Genomic DNA, 17,166 nt, shown 5'->3' on the forward strand with positions numbered 1-17,166 from the left:
GGGAGTCACCACCACCCTCTACCACCAGGTCCCCCTTGGCATTCTCCAAAGAACAGCAATTTCTCCCAATAGTAGAATGTTCCAGAATGTTCTGGAATGTTCCAGAAGTCCTCATTTACAGTCAGAAGCCACCTGCAGCCCCTAAGTGGTGGAGCAGGGCTTTATGGGGGACTTGCCTGACTTTGGAGCTCTTGACCTGAGATCTTCAGAAAAAAGACTTTCATCTCTGGCAGCTGTGTGGCCTTGGGTGAGTTCCTCAACTTCTCTGGGCGTCAGCCACCTCCTCTGTAGAGTAGAGCCACTGCTGGCACCTTCCTCAGGAGGCTGAGGTGACCTGGAAGGTCACGCTGATCCTCCCACCATCCGCAGGGTCTCTGCATACCCCCTCTACAGGCTGGAATGTTTGGCCTGGATCCCTGGCCTTCTGTGGGCCTTGGTTTCCCCTCCTGTAATACTTTAAAGAACTCAGCCTCTCCCTGCTCATCTACATGGTGCTAGGGCCACTAAACAGACAGGTAGTGGGGGAAGCCCCAGGTGACGGTGACAGAAACCTGGCACCCCTAGAAACCTTACCCTGGCCTCACCCCCGGGCCCCCTGGCACCAACATGCTGGGGTCTGCCCAACCCTGGTACCCAGGCCCAGCCGGGTTCATGCAGCTTAAATTTCAGCCTGTGGTGGGTGAAGAGGCGGGTGCTGGACACGCTTCATTTTCCAATTTCTAGAAATAAAAGCTGTGGGGCCATCTATTGTGGAGTGGAAATAAAGCCCATTGCAAAACCTCATGTGTGAAAAAACAATAGCATTTACCTCCCTGCCCAGGGAGAGAAAATTCCAGGGAATACATGGGGCCAGGGAACAAAGGGGCCTCTCATTCTGGAAAGGTTTTGTGAAGTGTACGAGTGGCAATTTTAGAATCAGAAAAGCTAATGGAGGTATTTTCTTTTTTGTTTGTTTGTTTTTGAGACTGAGTCTTGCTCTGTCACCCAGGCTGGAGGGCAGTGGTGCGATCTCGGCTCACCACAACCTCCCCCTACTGAGTTCAAGCGATTCTCATGCCTCAGCCTCCCGAGTAGCTGGGATTACAGATGCCCGCCACCATGCCCAGCTAATTTTTGTATTTTAAGTAGAGATGGTGTTTCACCATGTTGGCCAGGCTGTTCTGGAACTCCTGACGTCAAGTGATCCGCCCTCCTCCGCCTCCCAAAGTGCTAGGATTATAGGCGTGAGCCACCGCACCCGGCCCAATGGAGGTATTTCGGAGAACGGAAATGGTTAGAAGGTCTGCTGGAAAAAAGCATAATTTTCTTTTCTTTTTTTTTTTCTTCAGAGTCTCGTTCTGTCACCCACCCAGGCTGGAGTACAGTGGCACAATCTCGGCTCACTACAACCTCCGCCTCCTGGGTTCAAGTGATTCTCCTGTCAGCCTCCCGAGTAGCTGGAATTACAGGCGCACATCACCACGCCTGGCTAATTTTTTGTATTTTTAGTAGAGACGGGGTTTCACGGTATTAGCCAGGATGGTCTCGATCTCCCGACCTCATGATCAGCCTGTCTCTGCCTTCCAAAGTGCTGGGATTACAGGAGTGAGCCACAGCGCCTGGCTGAAAAGCATAATTTTCTTGGTTTGTTTTTAGGTGATGTTTTCAAGGTTTCTAAGACACCTGTCTCTCCAACGGCAAAAATTACAGCCAGTAAAAAATTAGAGCCAGCGACCTCGTTACCCGGGCCAGACCTGAAGGGAGTGTAGGGAGATGCCACCCACCTTGGGAAGTTGCACCAGGATTTACGGTCCGCTCTGTCCCTGTTGGCGTTCTCTGGAGAGTAGAAATGTTCCCCTACCCAGACTCTCAGAATATTCCAGAGACCTCAATTTACACTTGGTATCCACCTGCAGCCACTCAGACCCTAAGCCCAGCTGTAGCTCCTGGTCACGCCCCCTCCCAGAGGGTGACAGTGCTGAGATTTGACTTCAGAACAAGGGCAGAGCCTTACAAAAAATGAGCCGAGCGTGGTGGGCGCCTGTAATCCCAGCTACTCACGAGGATGAGGCAGGAGAATTACTTGAACCTGGGAACTGGAGGTTGCGGTGAGCTGAGATCACACCACTGCTCTCCAGTCTGGGCAACAGAGCAAAACTGTCTTACTCACTCACTCAGTCAATAAATAAATAAGTAAAAGTAAATAGGCCGGGCACAGGGGCTCACTCCTGTAATCCCAGCACTTTGGGAGGCCGAGGTGGGTGTATCATGAGGTAAGGAGTTTGAGACCAGTCTGGCCAACACAGTGAAACCCTGTCTCTACTCAAAATAGAAAAATTAGCTGGGCGTGGTGGTGGGCGCCTGTAATCCCAGCTACTTGGGAGGCCGAAGCTCAAGAATTGCATGAACCTGGGAGGCGCAGGTTGCAGTGAGCCGAGATCGCGCCACTGCACTCCAGCCTGGGCACCAACAGAGACTTTGTCTCAGAAAAAAAAAAAAACCACGCCAGGCGCGGTGGCTCAGGCCTGTAATCCCAGCACTTTGGGAGGCCAAGGCAGGTGGATTACCTGCAGTCGGGAGTTTGAGACCAGTTCAGGTCTTTGGAACATTCTGAGAGTCTGGGTAGAGGAAATTTTCTACCCTCCAGGGAACGCCAACAGGGACAGAGAGGACTGCAAATTCTGGCACATCTCTTCCCAAGGTGGCGTCTGCATACACTCCCCGCAACATGGAGAAACCCCGTCTCTACTAAAAATACAAAATTAGGCAGGCGTGGTGGTGGGTGCCTATAATCCCAGCTACTCAGGAGGCTGAGGCAGGAGAATCGCTTGAACCCGGGAGGTGGAGGTTGCGGTGAGCTGAGATTGCGCCATTGCACTCCAGCCTGGGCAACAAGAGTGAAACTCCGTCTCAAAAAGAAATATTATCCTGTTTATTTCTTGGTTTGTCAGTGTCTTCCCCAGACTGGCTGGCTCATGGGGCAGGGCTTGGGTCCCCAGCATGACCTGGCACCCAGTAGGCACTCAGTCGACAGGTGCTGAATAAACATCCTTGTCTGTGACGGAAGCTTGAACTCTTACTTGGAGAATTACAAACGAAGACTGAGGATCTTTGGACTTTGGGGCAGGAACGACCCTCCCCCTGCCCCTTCCCCAGCCCTCACCGACCACCCCAGGGATTACAGCCTGTCTCAGGGGGACCTGCAGGTGAGGTGGTCCTCACCCTCAGTGACACAAGGCGGGACCTCTCAGGGCTGGAGATGGAGGAGGCCGGGGTGCAGGCGCAGGCAGGCAAAGAATGCTGCCGCAGACGAGAACGAATAAACAGGCTCCTTGGATGTCAGAGGCAGGGGGTGGGGGGATGCTTTGAACCTCATGCCTGGCTGGGGATGTTTGGACAAGGCAGGCGGCCAGTGGGTGTCATCAGGGCTAAAATTAACCTCCACTTCCCGCTCGGCCCCTCCCCCTGGGCCAGGAGGGAGGCTGGGGCCCCAGCCATCACTTCAGTGAGCACTGTGTGCCGGACCAAGCTCCTTGAAGAAATCAATGCACTTGGTCTTCTCAACAACCCAGACAGCTGCTATCAGTAATGGCATTGTGATTCATCCCCATTTTACAGGCGAGGAAACTAAGGCACCGAGAAAGAGGGAGGCTTATAGCCACACAACTCTCAAGCAGCAGAACCAGGACTCGAACCCGGGATTCAGGGAGTGTGTTCTCACCTGGAGGCCTCCCTGAAAGCCAGGGGAGATGAAAGAGGCCCTGAGTGATGAGTCCTTGGGGGAGGTGGGCATGCGACCCCTAGGGACTCATGCCTAGGGACCACTCTCCCCTAGGGACCTCTCCAGAGGTTTCCAGAGTTACAGTAACTTTGAGTCGTTTTGTGCAAATTCCAAGAGATGCCTGCTGTGCCAGCGACCCGCTGGGGACCTCAAACACCCTCATAGAGCCAGGGAAGGGTCAAAGAGGGGGCGGGGACAGGGCTGGTGGGCTGTGGAAACCTCATGCAGATGGTGAGATATTAAAATACATCCACTCCACAAAAATTAACCGGGCATGGTGGCGCACGTCTGTAATCCCAGCTACTCAGGAGGCTGAAGCAGGAGAATCACCTGAACCCGGGAGGCAGAGGTTGCAGTGAGTCGAGATTGTGCCACTGCACTCCAGCCTGGGAGACAGAGCGAGACTCTGTCTCAAAAAAGTTGTAAAAAAAAAAATTAAAGAAAAAATCCACTCCAGACCAGTGCAGTTGCACATGCCTATAATCCCAGCACTTTGGGAGGCTGAGGCAGGAGGATCCCTTGAACCCAGGAGTTCGAGACCAGCCTGGGCGACATAGCAAAACTCTTTCTTTACCAAAAAAGTTACTCGAGTGTGGGGGTGCACGCCTGTAGTCTCAGCTACTAGGGAGGCTGAGGCACGAGAATTGCTTGAACCTGGGAGGCGGAGGTTGCAGTGAGCCAGGATCACACCACTGGACTCCAACCTGGGCAACAGAGCAAAACTCCATCTCAAAAAAAAAAAAAAAAAAAAAAAAAGGAATGAATGATATGAATGATGCTATAAAAGAACTGCATGGGGCCAGGCGCGGTGGCTCAAGCCTGTAATCCCAGCACTTTGGGAGGCTGAGACGGGCGGATCACGAGGTCGGGAGATCGAGACCATCCTGGTTAACACGGTGAAACCCCGTCTCTACTAAAAAATACAAAAAACTAGCCGGGCGAGGTGGCGGGCGCCTGTAGTCCCAGCTACTCGGGAGGCTGAGGCAGGAGAATGGCGTGAACCCGGGAGGCGGAGCTTGCAGTGAGCTGAGATCCGGCCACTGCACTCCAGCCTGGGTGACAGAGCGAGACTCCGTCTCAAAAAAAAAAAAAAAAAGAACTGCATGGGATATACTTATGCCAAGCCGTGATTCATTATCTATCTGAAATCCAAACTTAACTGGATGTCTTGGATTTTTATTTGCTAACTCTGATGACTTCAGCTGGGTGGGGGCTCGGGGGGGGGGTCCCTGTAAGGGCAGGTGACAGAAGCAAAGGCAGGCAGTAAGGAGGTGAAACCAGAGCCACACCAGGCGCTCAGGTGGCTTCCAGGACTCAACGCCTTCCTGATGGGCTTCCCAGGTGCCTCCGGGACCAGCCAGATGGAGGAGGCTTCGGGGCCTCCCTGGCCCCCACCCCCTGGGCCAGCCCCTCACCACCTCCCAGGTCCCTCCTGCCGGGCTCATTATTCATCTTTAACGGTCATCACTCGGCAGGGGGAGTGCGGGCTGGGAACACCTGGGACTCCCAGGCTCTCAGTGGGCGGCCTCACTAATGGGTTGAGGCCCCCATTAGAGAGGCAGTAACGGGTGGGAAGGGGGTCCCGGCTCACCAAGGAGCTGGCCTAGGGCAGGAAGCGTCCAATTTGAGGCAGGGGCGGGAAATAGACTTCTGCCACCCCCACCCTGCCATTTCCTTTCCTGTCGAGGCAGGAGTCCAGGGAAGCACCTCTGAACGCCTTCACCCCTCCCAGTCTCCACCTGGACGGAGTCCTGCTGGGCCCCCCAGACGCAGTGGGGGCTGCTCTGGCACTCCTGCCTCCCCATACCCCAGGCAGGGGTAGGATGGATGCCCCAGCCTTGACTGTCCAGCTCCCCATGTGCCAGGCTTGGTCAAGAGAGTGGCTCACGGCTAAGGAGTGGAAACTGACACCCAGAGAAGGATCTAGAACCTCGGACTTTCTGTGCTCTTAGCCACTCTCCTTTCTGTCTCTCCTCTGAGCTGTCACACATGATGTCCTTCTCTCCTGGGCAACTCTTTTCCCTTCCTGGCAAGCCCCCTTCCCCTGGAAGCATCCTCAACCTGGCTGGGTCAGGTCCCTCCTCTGGGTCCCCATCTGCCTGTGTGACCTCATCACACCCTGCTCGGCCCGAGTTGTGACTGCTCAGTCATGTGTTGTCTCCACCACTGGGCTGTGAGTCTTGGGAGTGGGGACTCAGTCTGTCTTGGGTAAGGTCCAGCTCACAATGGACAGATATGCTCCGGTGTCAGTCACAGCTGCCCCGACTTGGCCCCCATTTGCTATGTGACCCTGGGTAAGTAGCTATGCCTCTCTGAGCCTTGTTTTCCCCATCTGTAAAAATGAGACACCAGCACCCCCATCGTAACCCAAATTGCACTGAGATGGCAAAGAAATTATGTACAGAAGTTTCTGGAACTGTGCTTGGGAACACAGAGGAGGGGCAGCGGGTGTTTATTTAAAATTTTAGGCAAATTGGCTGAGTGCAGTAGCTCACACCTGTAATCACTGTACTTTGGGAGGCTGAGGCAGGTGGATAACATGAGCCCAGCAGTAGGTGATCAGCCTGGGCAAGATGGGGAAACCCCAGCTCTCAAAATAAAAAAAATCAGGGTGTGATGGTGCACACCTGTAGTCCAGGTAACTTGGGCGGCCGAGGTGGGAGGATCGCTTGGGCCCAGGTGTTGGAGGCTGCAGTGAGCTATGATGCTCCACTGCACTCCAGCCTGGGTGACAGAGGGAGCTCCTGTCTCTTAAAAAAACAGACAAGACCGGGTGCTGTGGCTCACACCTGTAATTCCAGCCCTTTGGGAGGCCGAGGTGGGCAAATCATGAGGTCAAGAGATTGAGACCATCCTGGCCAACATGGCGAAACCCCGTCTCTACTAAAAATACAAAAATTAACTGGGCATGGTGGCACGCACCTGTAGTCCCAGCAACTCAGGAGGCTAAGGCGGGAGAATCGCTTGAACCCAGGAGGTGGAGGTTGCAGTGAGCCGAGATCACGCCATTGCACTCTAGCCTAGTCAACAGAGTGAGACTCTGCCTCAAAAAAGAAAAAAAAAAAATGTCCCTACACACCTATTAGAATGGCCAAATCCAAAGCACTGCCAACACCAACCCCAAATGCCACCAACCCCTGAAGACAGGGAGCAACAGAAAGTGTCACTCATTGCCGGTGGGAATGCAGAATGGCACAGCCACTTTGGAACAGTTTGGCAGTTTCCTGTAAAACTAAACACACTCTTATGATGCGACCTAGAAATGGCACTCCTAGGTATTTACCCAAAGGAGTTAAAACCGAACATCCACACAAAAACCTGTACACAGATGTCTACAGCAGCGTTATTCACCATTGCCAAGACTTGGAAGCAGCCAAGATGTCCTTTGGCAGGAGAACAGGGGTGTTCAGACGATAAAATACTATTCAGGCTGGGCGCAGTGGCACATGGCTCTAATCCCAGCACTTTGGGAGGCAGAGGCGGGCGAATCACCTGAGGTCAGGAGTTCGAGACCAGACTGGCCAACATAGTGAAACCCTGTCTCTACTAAAAATACAAAAATTAGCTGGGCGTGGTGGCACAAGCCTGTAGTCCCAGCTACTCAGGAGGCAGAAGAATCGCTTGAACCCAAGAGGCAGAGGTTGCAGTGCGCCGAGATCGCGCCACTGCACTCCAGCCTGGGTGACAGAGCAAGACTCCGTCTAAAAATATATATATAAGAAATGAGCTGTCAAGTCATGAAAAGACATAGAGGAACCTTAAATGCATTTTTTTTTTTTTTTTTTTGAGACGGAGTTTCACTCTTGTTGCCCAGGCTGGAGTGCAGTGGCACGATTTTGGCTCACTGCAACCTCTCCCCCACTCCCCGGGTTCAAGCGATTCTCCTGCCTCACCCTCCCAAGTAGCCGAGATTACAGGCATCCACCACCACGCCTGGCTAATTTTTCGTATTTTCAGTAGAGACGGGGTTTTGTCATCTTGGCCAGGCTGGTCTCGAACTCCTGACTTCAGGTGATCCACCTGCCTTGGCCTCCCAAAGTGCTGGGATTACAGGCGTGAGCCACCGTGCCCAGCCCTTCAATGCATACTACTGAGTGAAAGAAGTCCATCTGAAAAGGTGACACACTGTGTGATTCTAGCTACAGAATATTCCAGAAAGAGGAAAACTATGGAGACGGTAAAAAGGTCAGTAGTTGTCAGGGACTTGGAAGGGGAAGGGATGAACAGGCAGAGCACAGTGGATTTTTTTTTTTTTTTTTTTTTTTTTTTTGAGACGGAGTCTCATTCTGTAGCCCAGGCTGGAGTGCAGTGGCGTGATCTCGGCTCACTGCAAGCTCCGCCACCTGGGTTCACGCCATTCTCCTGCCTCAGCCTCCTGGGTAGCTGGGACTACAGGCGCCCGCCACCTCGCCCGGCTAATTTTTTTGGATTTTTAGTAGAGATGAGGTTTCACCATGTTGCCCAGGCTGGTCTCAAACTCCTGACCTCAGGTGATCCACCCACCTCGGCCTCCCAAAGTGCTGGGATTACAGGCATGAGCCACTGTGCCCGACCTGAACTTTCATTAATTAATACTGATGCATCAGTTCTAATAAATGTCTCACACTAATGCAAGATATTGATAATATGTGTGGGCAACACAGCGAGACCTCGTCTCTTCAAAAAGATGAAAAAATTAGTTGGACGTGGTGGTGCACGCCTGTAGTCCCAGCTACTCAGGAGGCTGAGGAGGGAGAATCGCTCGAGCCCAGGAGTTTGAGGCTGCAGTGAGCTGGACTGCACCTCTGAACTGCAACCTGGGCGACAGAGCGAGACACTGTCTCTATAAAAAGATAAAATCAGCTGTGTGTGGTGGCTTATTTTATCCCAGCACTTTGGGAGACAGAGGCAGGAGACTGGCATGAGTCCAGGAATTTGAGACCAGCTTGGACAACATAGGGAGACCATCTCTACAAATAATTTAAAAATTAGCCAGGCACGGTGGTGCATGCCTGTAGTCCTAGCTACAGGCTGGAGGACTGAGCCCAGGAGTTTGAGGCTGCAGTGAGCTGTGTTTGAGTGTGGCACTCTGGCCTGGGCAACAGAGCCAGATCCTGCCCCCAAAAGATAATAATAATAAAATAAAATAATGTTTACTAACTAAAAACATTTTTCAGGAAAGGTGTGGGCATATTTATCCATGTCGAAATGACATTTATTTATTTATTTATTTATTTATTTTTCCAAGATGGAGTCTTGCTCTGTCATGCAGGCTGGAATGCAGTTGCGTGATCTTGGGTCACTGCAACCTCCGCCTCCCGGGTTCAAGTGATTCTCCTGCCTTAGCCTCCTGAGTAGCTGGGACTACAGGTGCGTGCCACCACGCCCAGCTAATTTTTTTAATTTTTAGTAGAGGCAGGGTTTCACCATGTTGGCCAGGCTGGTCTCAAACTCCTGACCTCATGATCTGCTTGCCTCGGCTTTCCAAAGTGCTGGGATTACAGGCGTGAGCCACCATGCCCGGTCAAAAATGACATTTACTACAAGTTCTTCATTGCTGCCTGGTGTCTAGTAGCAGAAGACAGGAGGGCAGGACGTGTGATTTCACCAGAACAATGGTCCAGCCTCCAGATGGAATATTACACTGTCGTTACAAAAGAGGGGGATGTCCTGCACTCGAAGAAAAGACATCAAAGGTGCATTGTTAAGAGGCAACTACGCTGAGCTGCAAGAAAGCACAGGGAGTGTGATGTTGTTTCTGTGGGGAAAAGAAAATATACAGACATGCTTGTTTCCGTGGAGCATGGCTGGAAGGAGAAACAAGAAACCGACTAATGGCCTCTGGGGATGGCCTGGGGCTTGGGGAGCGGCTGGTATTTATTCTAAAAGCCCTCTGGAATCTTTCGAATTCTATGGCATGAGTCCGTTTTACCTCTAAAAGAAGGAAGATACATTGTAAAATGCATTTTAGAAAGAGTGCTGAGAAAAAAAAAATGGACAAAATAGAAGACTTTGGATTAGTTTTAAAAGGCTAGGGTGGTGGGGGTGGTGGCTGTAGATTTCAGGCCAGGCCATCGCTCTGCCTGCTGCCCCTCAGTTTGGGCTGAATCCCCCACCAGGCCCCACCACGAGGACCCCCCGAGTGCTGCTCTTGTCCTGGCTCACACCTTTCCTACTCTGGTTCAGCGAGGGTTCAGAGCCCAGTGGGGACCCCTGGAAGGTGAGATGTGGGCTGGGCTGGGGCCAGGGACAGGGCCAAGACTGCCGGAGCCCCTTGCAGCTCGGCCCGACCACCCAGCTTTCCAGGAAGCCCGAGGGGAGGCTTGGCTGGCTCAGAGCAGGGACCTGTGTGCGCCAATGGTGGGGCTGGGGGCCAAATGAGGCCCCTCTGAGCGCCCACGCTCTGAGGAGGACCACAGCAAGTGGAGGGAGGGTGGCTAGAAAAGAGATACGCAGGGAGGGAGGCCCAGGCAGCCCTGTGCCTCAGTTTCCCCATGGGCCAAGTGTCTCACTGGCTGCGTGGCCCTTGTGGACGCAGGGGATGCCCAAGATGATTTGGCACCAGGGAACTATGGCTTCATTGGGTTCTAGCCTTGGATGCTAAGCCAGGTAGGACAAGGGGGGGGGGCAAGTCCCGCCCCCACTTCTGGAGCCCTGAAGTAATGACTAACTGGCTTTAGGCTTTAAGGCTGCAGCCTCCCACCAGAACACAGCCAGGAGAACGTCAGGGCCTCTCTCCTAAGATCTCTATCCCGTCTACTCCCTCTTCCTCCCGCTGTGCTCTGATGGGGACCCTGTGGGCACAGGGATGTGGCACCCCCAAGCCATTGAGGGCTCTGGGCCCCTCTTGGTTTAGAGACAGGGTCTTGCTCTGTCACCCAGGCTGGAGTGCAGTGGCAGGATCATAGCTCACTGCAGCCTCAAACTCCTGGGCTCAAGTGATTCCTCCACCTTAGCCTCCTGAGTAGCTGGGACTACAGGTGTGTACCACCACGCCTGGCTCCAGCCCCCTTTTTGAGCAGCTCTTTTGGGGGTACCCTAGTGGGCCAGTGTTGGTCCCAGGGGTCTTTGTCAGGACAAGGGAAATGTTTGGCCCAGAAGTGCCTGTCTATGGTGGAAGCAAGATCTGCAGCGGCCACGGTGACTCCCGCCTGTAATCCCAGCACTTTGGGAGGCTGAAGCAGGAGGATCACTTGAGGCCAGCAGTTCAAGACCAGCCTGGGCAACGCAGTGAGACTCCATCTCTACAAACAATTTAGAAATTAGCCAGGTGTGCTGGTGCATGCCTGTAGTCCCAGCTTCTTGGGAGGCTGAGGCAGGAGGATCATCTGAGCCCAGGAGTTTGAGGTTTCAGTGAGCTATGACCTTACCACTGCACTCTAATCTGGGCAACAGGGCAAGACCCTGTCTTATTATTATTTTCTGAGATGGAGTTTTGCTCTTGTCACTCAGGTTGGAGTACAATGGCTCGATCTCAGCTCACTGCAACCTCCACCTCCTGGGTTCAAGCGATTCACCTGCCTCAGCTTCCTGAGTAGCTGGAATTATAGGCTCACACCACGATGCCTAGCTGCTTTCATTTATTTGTTTATTTATTTATTTTTGGAGACAGAGTCTTGCTCTGTTCCCTCAGGCTGGAGTGCAGTGACACAATCTCGGCTCACTGCAACCTCTGCCTCTCAGGTTCAAGCGATTCTCCTGCTTCAGCCTCCCAAGTAGCTGGGATTACAGGCGCCTGCCACCACGCCCGGCTAATTTTTGTATTTTTAGTAGAGATGGGGTTTTGCCGTGCTGGCCAGGCTGGTCTCGAACTCCTGACCTCAAGTGGTCTGCCGACCTTGGCCTCCCAAAGAGCTGAGATTACAGGCGTTGAGCCACTGCACCTGGCCAAGACCCTTTCTTTAAAAAAAAAAAAAAAGTATATATAATATATATATACACACAGTCAGTAGTTGCTTCATGATGGGTACATGTTCTGAGAAATTCGTCATTAGATGATTTTGCCATGCGCAAACATCCTAGCATACACACGCCCAGATGGTAGCGTGTACTGCACACCGGGCTTCATGGTACCGCCTACTGCTCCCACGCTACAAACCTACAGAGCGTGTGACTGTACTGAATACAGCAGGCGATTGTAACACGACAAGTATTTGTCTCTAAACATCCACAAACAGAAAAGGTACAGTAAAAATACGGTATAAATTCTTATGGGAGCCGAGCACGGTGGCTCACGCCTGGAATCCCAGCACTTTGGGAGGCTGAGGAGGGCAGATCACTTAAGGTCAGGAGTTCGAGATCAGCCTTGCCAACTTGACAAAACCCCGTCTCTACTAAAAATACAAAAAAAAAAAAAAAAAAAAATTAGCCGGGCGTGGTCATGGGCAACTGTAATCCCAGCTACTCAGGAGGCTGAGGCAGAGAATCACTTGAACCCGGGAGACGGAGCTTGCAGTGAGCCGAGATCTCGCCACTGCACTCCAGCCTGGGTGACGGAGCGAAACTCCGTCTCAAAAAAACAAAAACAAAAAACAAAAAATTAGCTGAGCATGGTGGCGCACACCTGTTATCCCAGGTACTCGGGAGGCTGAGGCAGGAGAATCGCTTCAACCCCTGGGTGACAGAGACTCTGTCTCGAAAAAAAAAAAAGTCTTATGGGACCCCCTTCACACATGCAGTCCGTCAGTGACCGAAACGCTGTTATACTGCACATGACTGTTTGTTGAATGAATTCTGAGTCTTGCCCCCGGGTCTGGAGGGCTTCTCTCGCCCTGCCTTCCCGCACTCCACTGCAGCCATCATCTCATCGGGGGGAGAGTGAGAAGAACGCTGACCCCTCTCCCAGCGCCCACACCACCCAGGCAGCAGAGCAGGGCCAGGCAGGGTGCAGAGCCACCACTAAGTGGTTCTCAGGCCCCACCTCTGAACCTCCCACCCTTTGCAGACCAGGAGATTCATTCATTTGTTTATCCATTCATTCGTTCCACGCATAGTTCTCTAGCCCTGCTGCGTTCCTCGGCTGGGTGCCGGGGTGTAAGCAGAGGAGATAACAGCCAGGATACGTCCCAGTCCTCAAGGAGGTACACGTAAATAACACACGTGATGGTGACGCGGGGTTTAGAAACTGGCACGGGCTACGGGCAAAACTAGAAGGCAAATGAGTGTGGGGTGCTGGTGGCCTGGGGGGGGAGAGGAGGAGGTGGCTTGTGAACTGAGAACTGAAGGAGGTGAGGGGTGAACTCAAGAGCTTAGAGACCCCCGGCAGCGGGGCCTGGGTCAGCGCCAGCCCAGGCCAGCGTTATTTTATTTATTTATTTATTTATTTTTCATACAAAGTCTCACTCTGTCTCCCAAGCTGGAGTACAGTGGCGTGATCTCGGTTCACTGCAACCTCCTCCTCCCGGGTTCAAGGGATTCTCCTGCCTCAGCCTCCCCAGTAGCTGGGATTACAGGCGCCTGCCACAACACCTGGCTTATTTTTGTATTTTTAGTAGAGACAGGGTTTCACCGTGTCGGCCAGTGTAGTCTCAAACTCCTGACCTCAAGTGATCCGCCAGCCTCGGCCTCCCGAAGTGCTGGGATTACACGCATGAGCCATGGCGCTGGGCCGGGACAGTGTTCTTGGAGCCTTGTCTCTGCTGAGGATGTCTCCAGAGATGGGTTCTTGGGAAGCAAGTGCATGCCCCGCAGCCCCCAGGCACCTCTCCTGGGCCAGGAGGCCCCTGATCGCCCACTGCTCTCCCTCACAGCAGGCCTTTACTGTCGCTGTGTGCTCTGCCTGGACCACCCTCCCGCTGGGCACACCTGGAAAAGCCTCTTCATCCTTGGGCCCTCTCTGCTGTGCTGCCTCCTCCTCTAGGAAGCCCTCCTAGCTCCCCAGGGAGGCTCTGCCCCTCAGTTCCAGTCCTGACTGCCTGGGGCTGGGAAGGGCTCCATGAAGTTCAGGGTGAACTCCGGAAGGGTCCCCCACAGCCCCCCCAGGGAGCCCGCTGGGGCAGATGTTCTAGACGGGGGCCCTCTTGCATGTGGGGCAGGAGTGACATCAGCCGTCCACAACCTAGTAAATGTTTATGGGCCAGGGGGCCTGGGCTTTGGGGTTCCCTGGAGCCTAGCAAGAGGCCACCCCTTCCTGTTCCATTCTGGGGGGCCTGTCCTGCAGGCGGGGTGGGGGGGCCTGTCCTGCAGGCGGGGTGGGGGGGCCTGGCAGGCCTGCGCCAACCTTGGCAGCTGGCCCGGAATAGGCTGGGTAGGCGGCCAGCACAGCCCCTGGTCTGAGCCGTCGGCTCCCTTGAACACGGGGGCACCTGGGGCTGGGAGGTGCGAAGGGGCTTGTTGCCTTTACATTTCCAGTTCCCCCACCCCGGGCGGGCCTGAGTGTGTGATCCGTGGAAGAGGGCTGAGAGATCTGCTGAGTGTGTGATCCGTGGAAGAGGGCTGAGAGATCTGCTGAGTGTGTGATCCGTGGAAGACGGCTGAGAGATCCGGTACAGGGTTTGGGCCACACATGGGCCTGGAGGGCTGGGGAAGGGCTGACAGGGAGCGGAGGCCTGCGTGGAACTGGTCCCAGAAGCAGCTGTGGTGCAGGGCTGAGGGTGACTGTCGTGGGGACTTGGACTAGTCTTTTCTCCTGTCCAGCCTTCGGTGTCCTTGGCTGGAGATTTGGGGCTATATTGCCTATTCCTAGAAGCTGTCACCTGGCTGCTGCAGGCAGGAGCATGGGAAGGAAGGGGGATGAGGGACAGACAAGGACTCGAGTGCGGAGGAAGGGATGGAATCTGACGCCTGTCGTCACCGCGGGGCTGGGGGCCTGGGGATGACCACCCGGGTCCACGCTGCCTGACAGGCCGTGCCGCGGTGGGCGCTGCCCCCTGCCGGCCGCAGCAGAGACAGAGGAGGCTGGTGCCCTTGAGCGGATGGGATGCCTGCAGGGGGCTGGAACTGTCTTTCTTTGTGAGGCATCTCTGAGGGGCCCTGATTCCCATTTACTAGGTGGAAAAGCTGAGGCGTGGGAGCTGCCGTCCTCTGAGGACAGAACAAGGAAAGAATCAAGTGCTGGGATTTGAACCCAGAGCCTTTGTTTTAACAACGACTCTGTTAGGGCCTGGACAGGTGTCAGGACCCCTGCCCCTCTGGGGCGGGGTAGGCGTGTCCACCCTTTCTCAGGGAGCCCGAGGCCCAGGCACCCAGCTCCGGAAGTGGACATGACTCTGAGCTACTGCATGCCCACCTTGGGCTGGAACACACGTGGACATCTGTGCTCTCTCCAGAGAGGACGTTCGAGGCAGGGGCTAAAAGAAGGGACCCAGAATCTCTGCACACAGTGGCTGGGCACAGTGGCTCATGCCTATAAACCCAGCACTCTGGGAGGCCGAGGTGGGAGGACTGCTCGAGGCCAGGAGTTTGAGACCAGCCTGCACATCACAGTGAGATCCTATCGCTACAAAAAATAAAAATAAAAACAATTAGCTGGCTGTGGTGGTGCACACCTGTAGTCCCAGCTATCAGGGAGGCCTGAGATGAGAGGGTCGCATGAGCCAGGGAGGTCAAGGTTCCAGTGAGCCATGATCCTGCCACTGCCCTCCAGCTTGAGAGACAGAGCAAGACTATGTCTCAAAAAGACGAATTTTTTAGTAGAGACAGGGTCTCATTGCGTTGCCCAGGCTGGTTCCAAACTCCTGGCCTTGAGCAATCCTCCCGCCTCCACCTCCCAAAGTGCTGGGATTATAGGCTCAAACCACCAGGCCCAGCCTACAACATTTTTTTTTTTTTTTTTTTGAGGCGGAGTCTCGCTCTGTAGCCCAGGCTGGAGTGCAGTGGCCGGATCTCAGCTCACTGCAAGCTCCGCCTCCCGGGTTCACGCCATTCTCCGGCCTCAGCCTCCCGAGTAGCTGGGACTACAGGCACTGCCACCTCGCCCGGCTATTTTTTGTATTTCTTAGTAGAGACGGGGTTTCACCGTGTTAGCCAGGATGGTCTCAATCTCCTGACCTCGTGATCCGCCCATCTCGGCCTCCCAAAGTGCTGGGATTACAGGCTTGAGCCACCGCGCCCGGCCCATTTTTTTTTTTTTTTTTTGAGATGGAGTCTCGCTCTGTCGTCCAGGCTGGAGTGCAGTGGCTGGATCTCGGCTCACTGCAAGCTCCGCCTCCCGGGTTTACGCCTTTCTCCTGCCTCAGCCTCCCGAGTAGCTGGGACTACAGGCACCCGCCACCTCGCCCTGCTAGTTTTTTGTATTTTTTAGTAGAGACGGGGTTTCACCGTGTTAGCCAGGATGGTCTTGATCTTGTGACCTCGTGATCCGCCTGTCTCGGCCTCCCAAAGCGCTGGGATTACAGGCTTGAGCCACCGCGCCCGGCTGCAAAATATTTTTAAAAAATTAACTGGGCATAGTGGCGGTGGCCGTAGTCCCAGCTACTCGGGAGGCTGAGCGGGGAGGATTGCTTGGATCCAGGAGTTCCCGGCTGAGTTACTACCTGGAGGCGGACAGATAAGGATATGAGGCTGAAAGTCTGGCTTTTCACCACATCTAGGCCCCATGGGTGGGCTTGAGAAAAGAGAGGAGATGGGGCTGGACATGGGTGAGGAGCGGGCAGGAGGGCTACAGCCAGTCCCGCCGGCTCCTGCTGTCCCCGGCCTGCCAGCAGGACCCAGATCCATCCCAGCGGGGGCTGCGCACAGCTCCGCTCCCCTGGGTGGAGCCTGGAGCGCCCTAATTTACAGTCCACTGCAGCATGTCGGAGCTCGCAGGCTTCCTCTCCAGCTGCCAGGGAGCACGAGCCAGTTCTGGAAAAGGGGCCCGGGGTGGTGCCAGCATTCCAGGGCCACCTAAATCACCGGCCTGACAGGTGGCGGGAAGGGATTGCAATTCTTTCCCTTGTCGCTGCCACCAGCCAGGTGCTGAGGGGCGTCCTGTCCCACTCTGTCTCAGCCCCAGGGGCTCCGAGTGACCTGCCGGATGGGGACGGCTGCTGGGCCAGCCTGTCCGGGGCTCTCCGCTCCAGTGCCCAGGAATTTGGAGACGGGGCCTGGGCGTGTTTTCCACATGTTGTTGGCTTTGGGGATAGGCCCAGAGAAGGGATAGCTCAAGATCTGCAGGGGGGTTGTGACCAGAGCCGACAGTGCTGAGGGAAGGGCCATGGGCGGCGGGGCCCAGCTTCCACTTGCTGGCAGGTCACTGGCACGCTCCCGCCCTGCCCTGGGAACTGGGGGAAGCAGAGGGGTCCGTCCAGCCATCTCCCCTCCTGGCTCCCGATGGCCCTAGCCTGATGCACTACCACTTCTCTGGGGCCAGGCTGGTACACTTGGCAGGGACGGCGGGCGGCAGGCAGGCGCGTGTGCGGGGGGCCTTATCTTATCTCCCTTCCTCACTCCCTCCCAGATCCGCCCTCGCTGGCCGCTGTGTCGCCGTCACCAAGCCCTCCGGACAC

At 54.6% G+C, this 17,166-nt stretch overlaps 1 protein-coding gene across 1 annotated transcript; it reads right to left on the reverse strand.

Annotated features, from left to right (window-relative positions):
- Positions 1-8,998: 8,998 nt before the first annotated feature.
- LOC105487097 (uncharacterized) lies at positions 8,999-17,039 on the reverse strand. Its single transcript, XM_071086338.1, has one exon. It carries the CDS (start codon positions 14,719-14,721, stop codon positions 13,681-13,683), a length of 1,041 nt encoding a protein of 346 aa, XP_070942439.1. The 5' UTR covers positions 14,722-17,039; the 3' UTR covers positions 8,999-13,680.
- Between the last annotated feature and the right edge of the window lie 127 nt (positions 17,040-17,166).

This window comes from Macaca nemestrina, chromosome 20, assembly GCF_043159975.1.
Source record: "Macaca nemestrina isolate mMacNem1 chromosome 20, mMacNem.hap1, whole genome shotgun sequence".
Taxonomy (NCBI): Eukaryota; Metazoa; Chordata; class Mammalia; order Primates; family Cercopithecidae; genus Macaca; species Macaca nemestrina.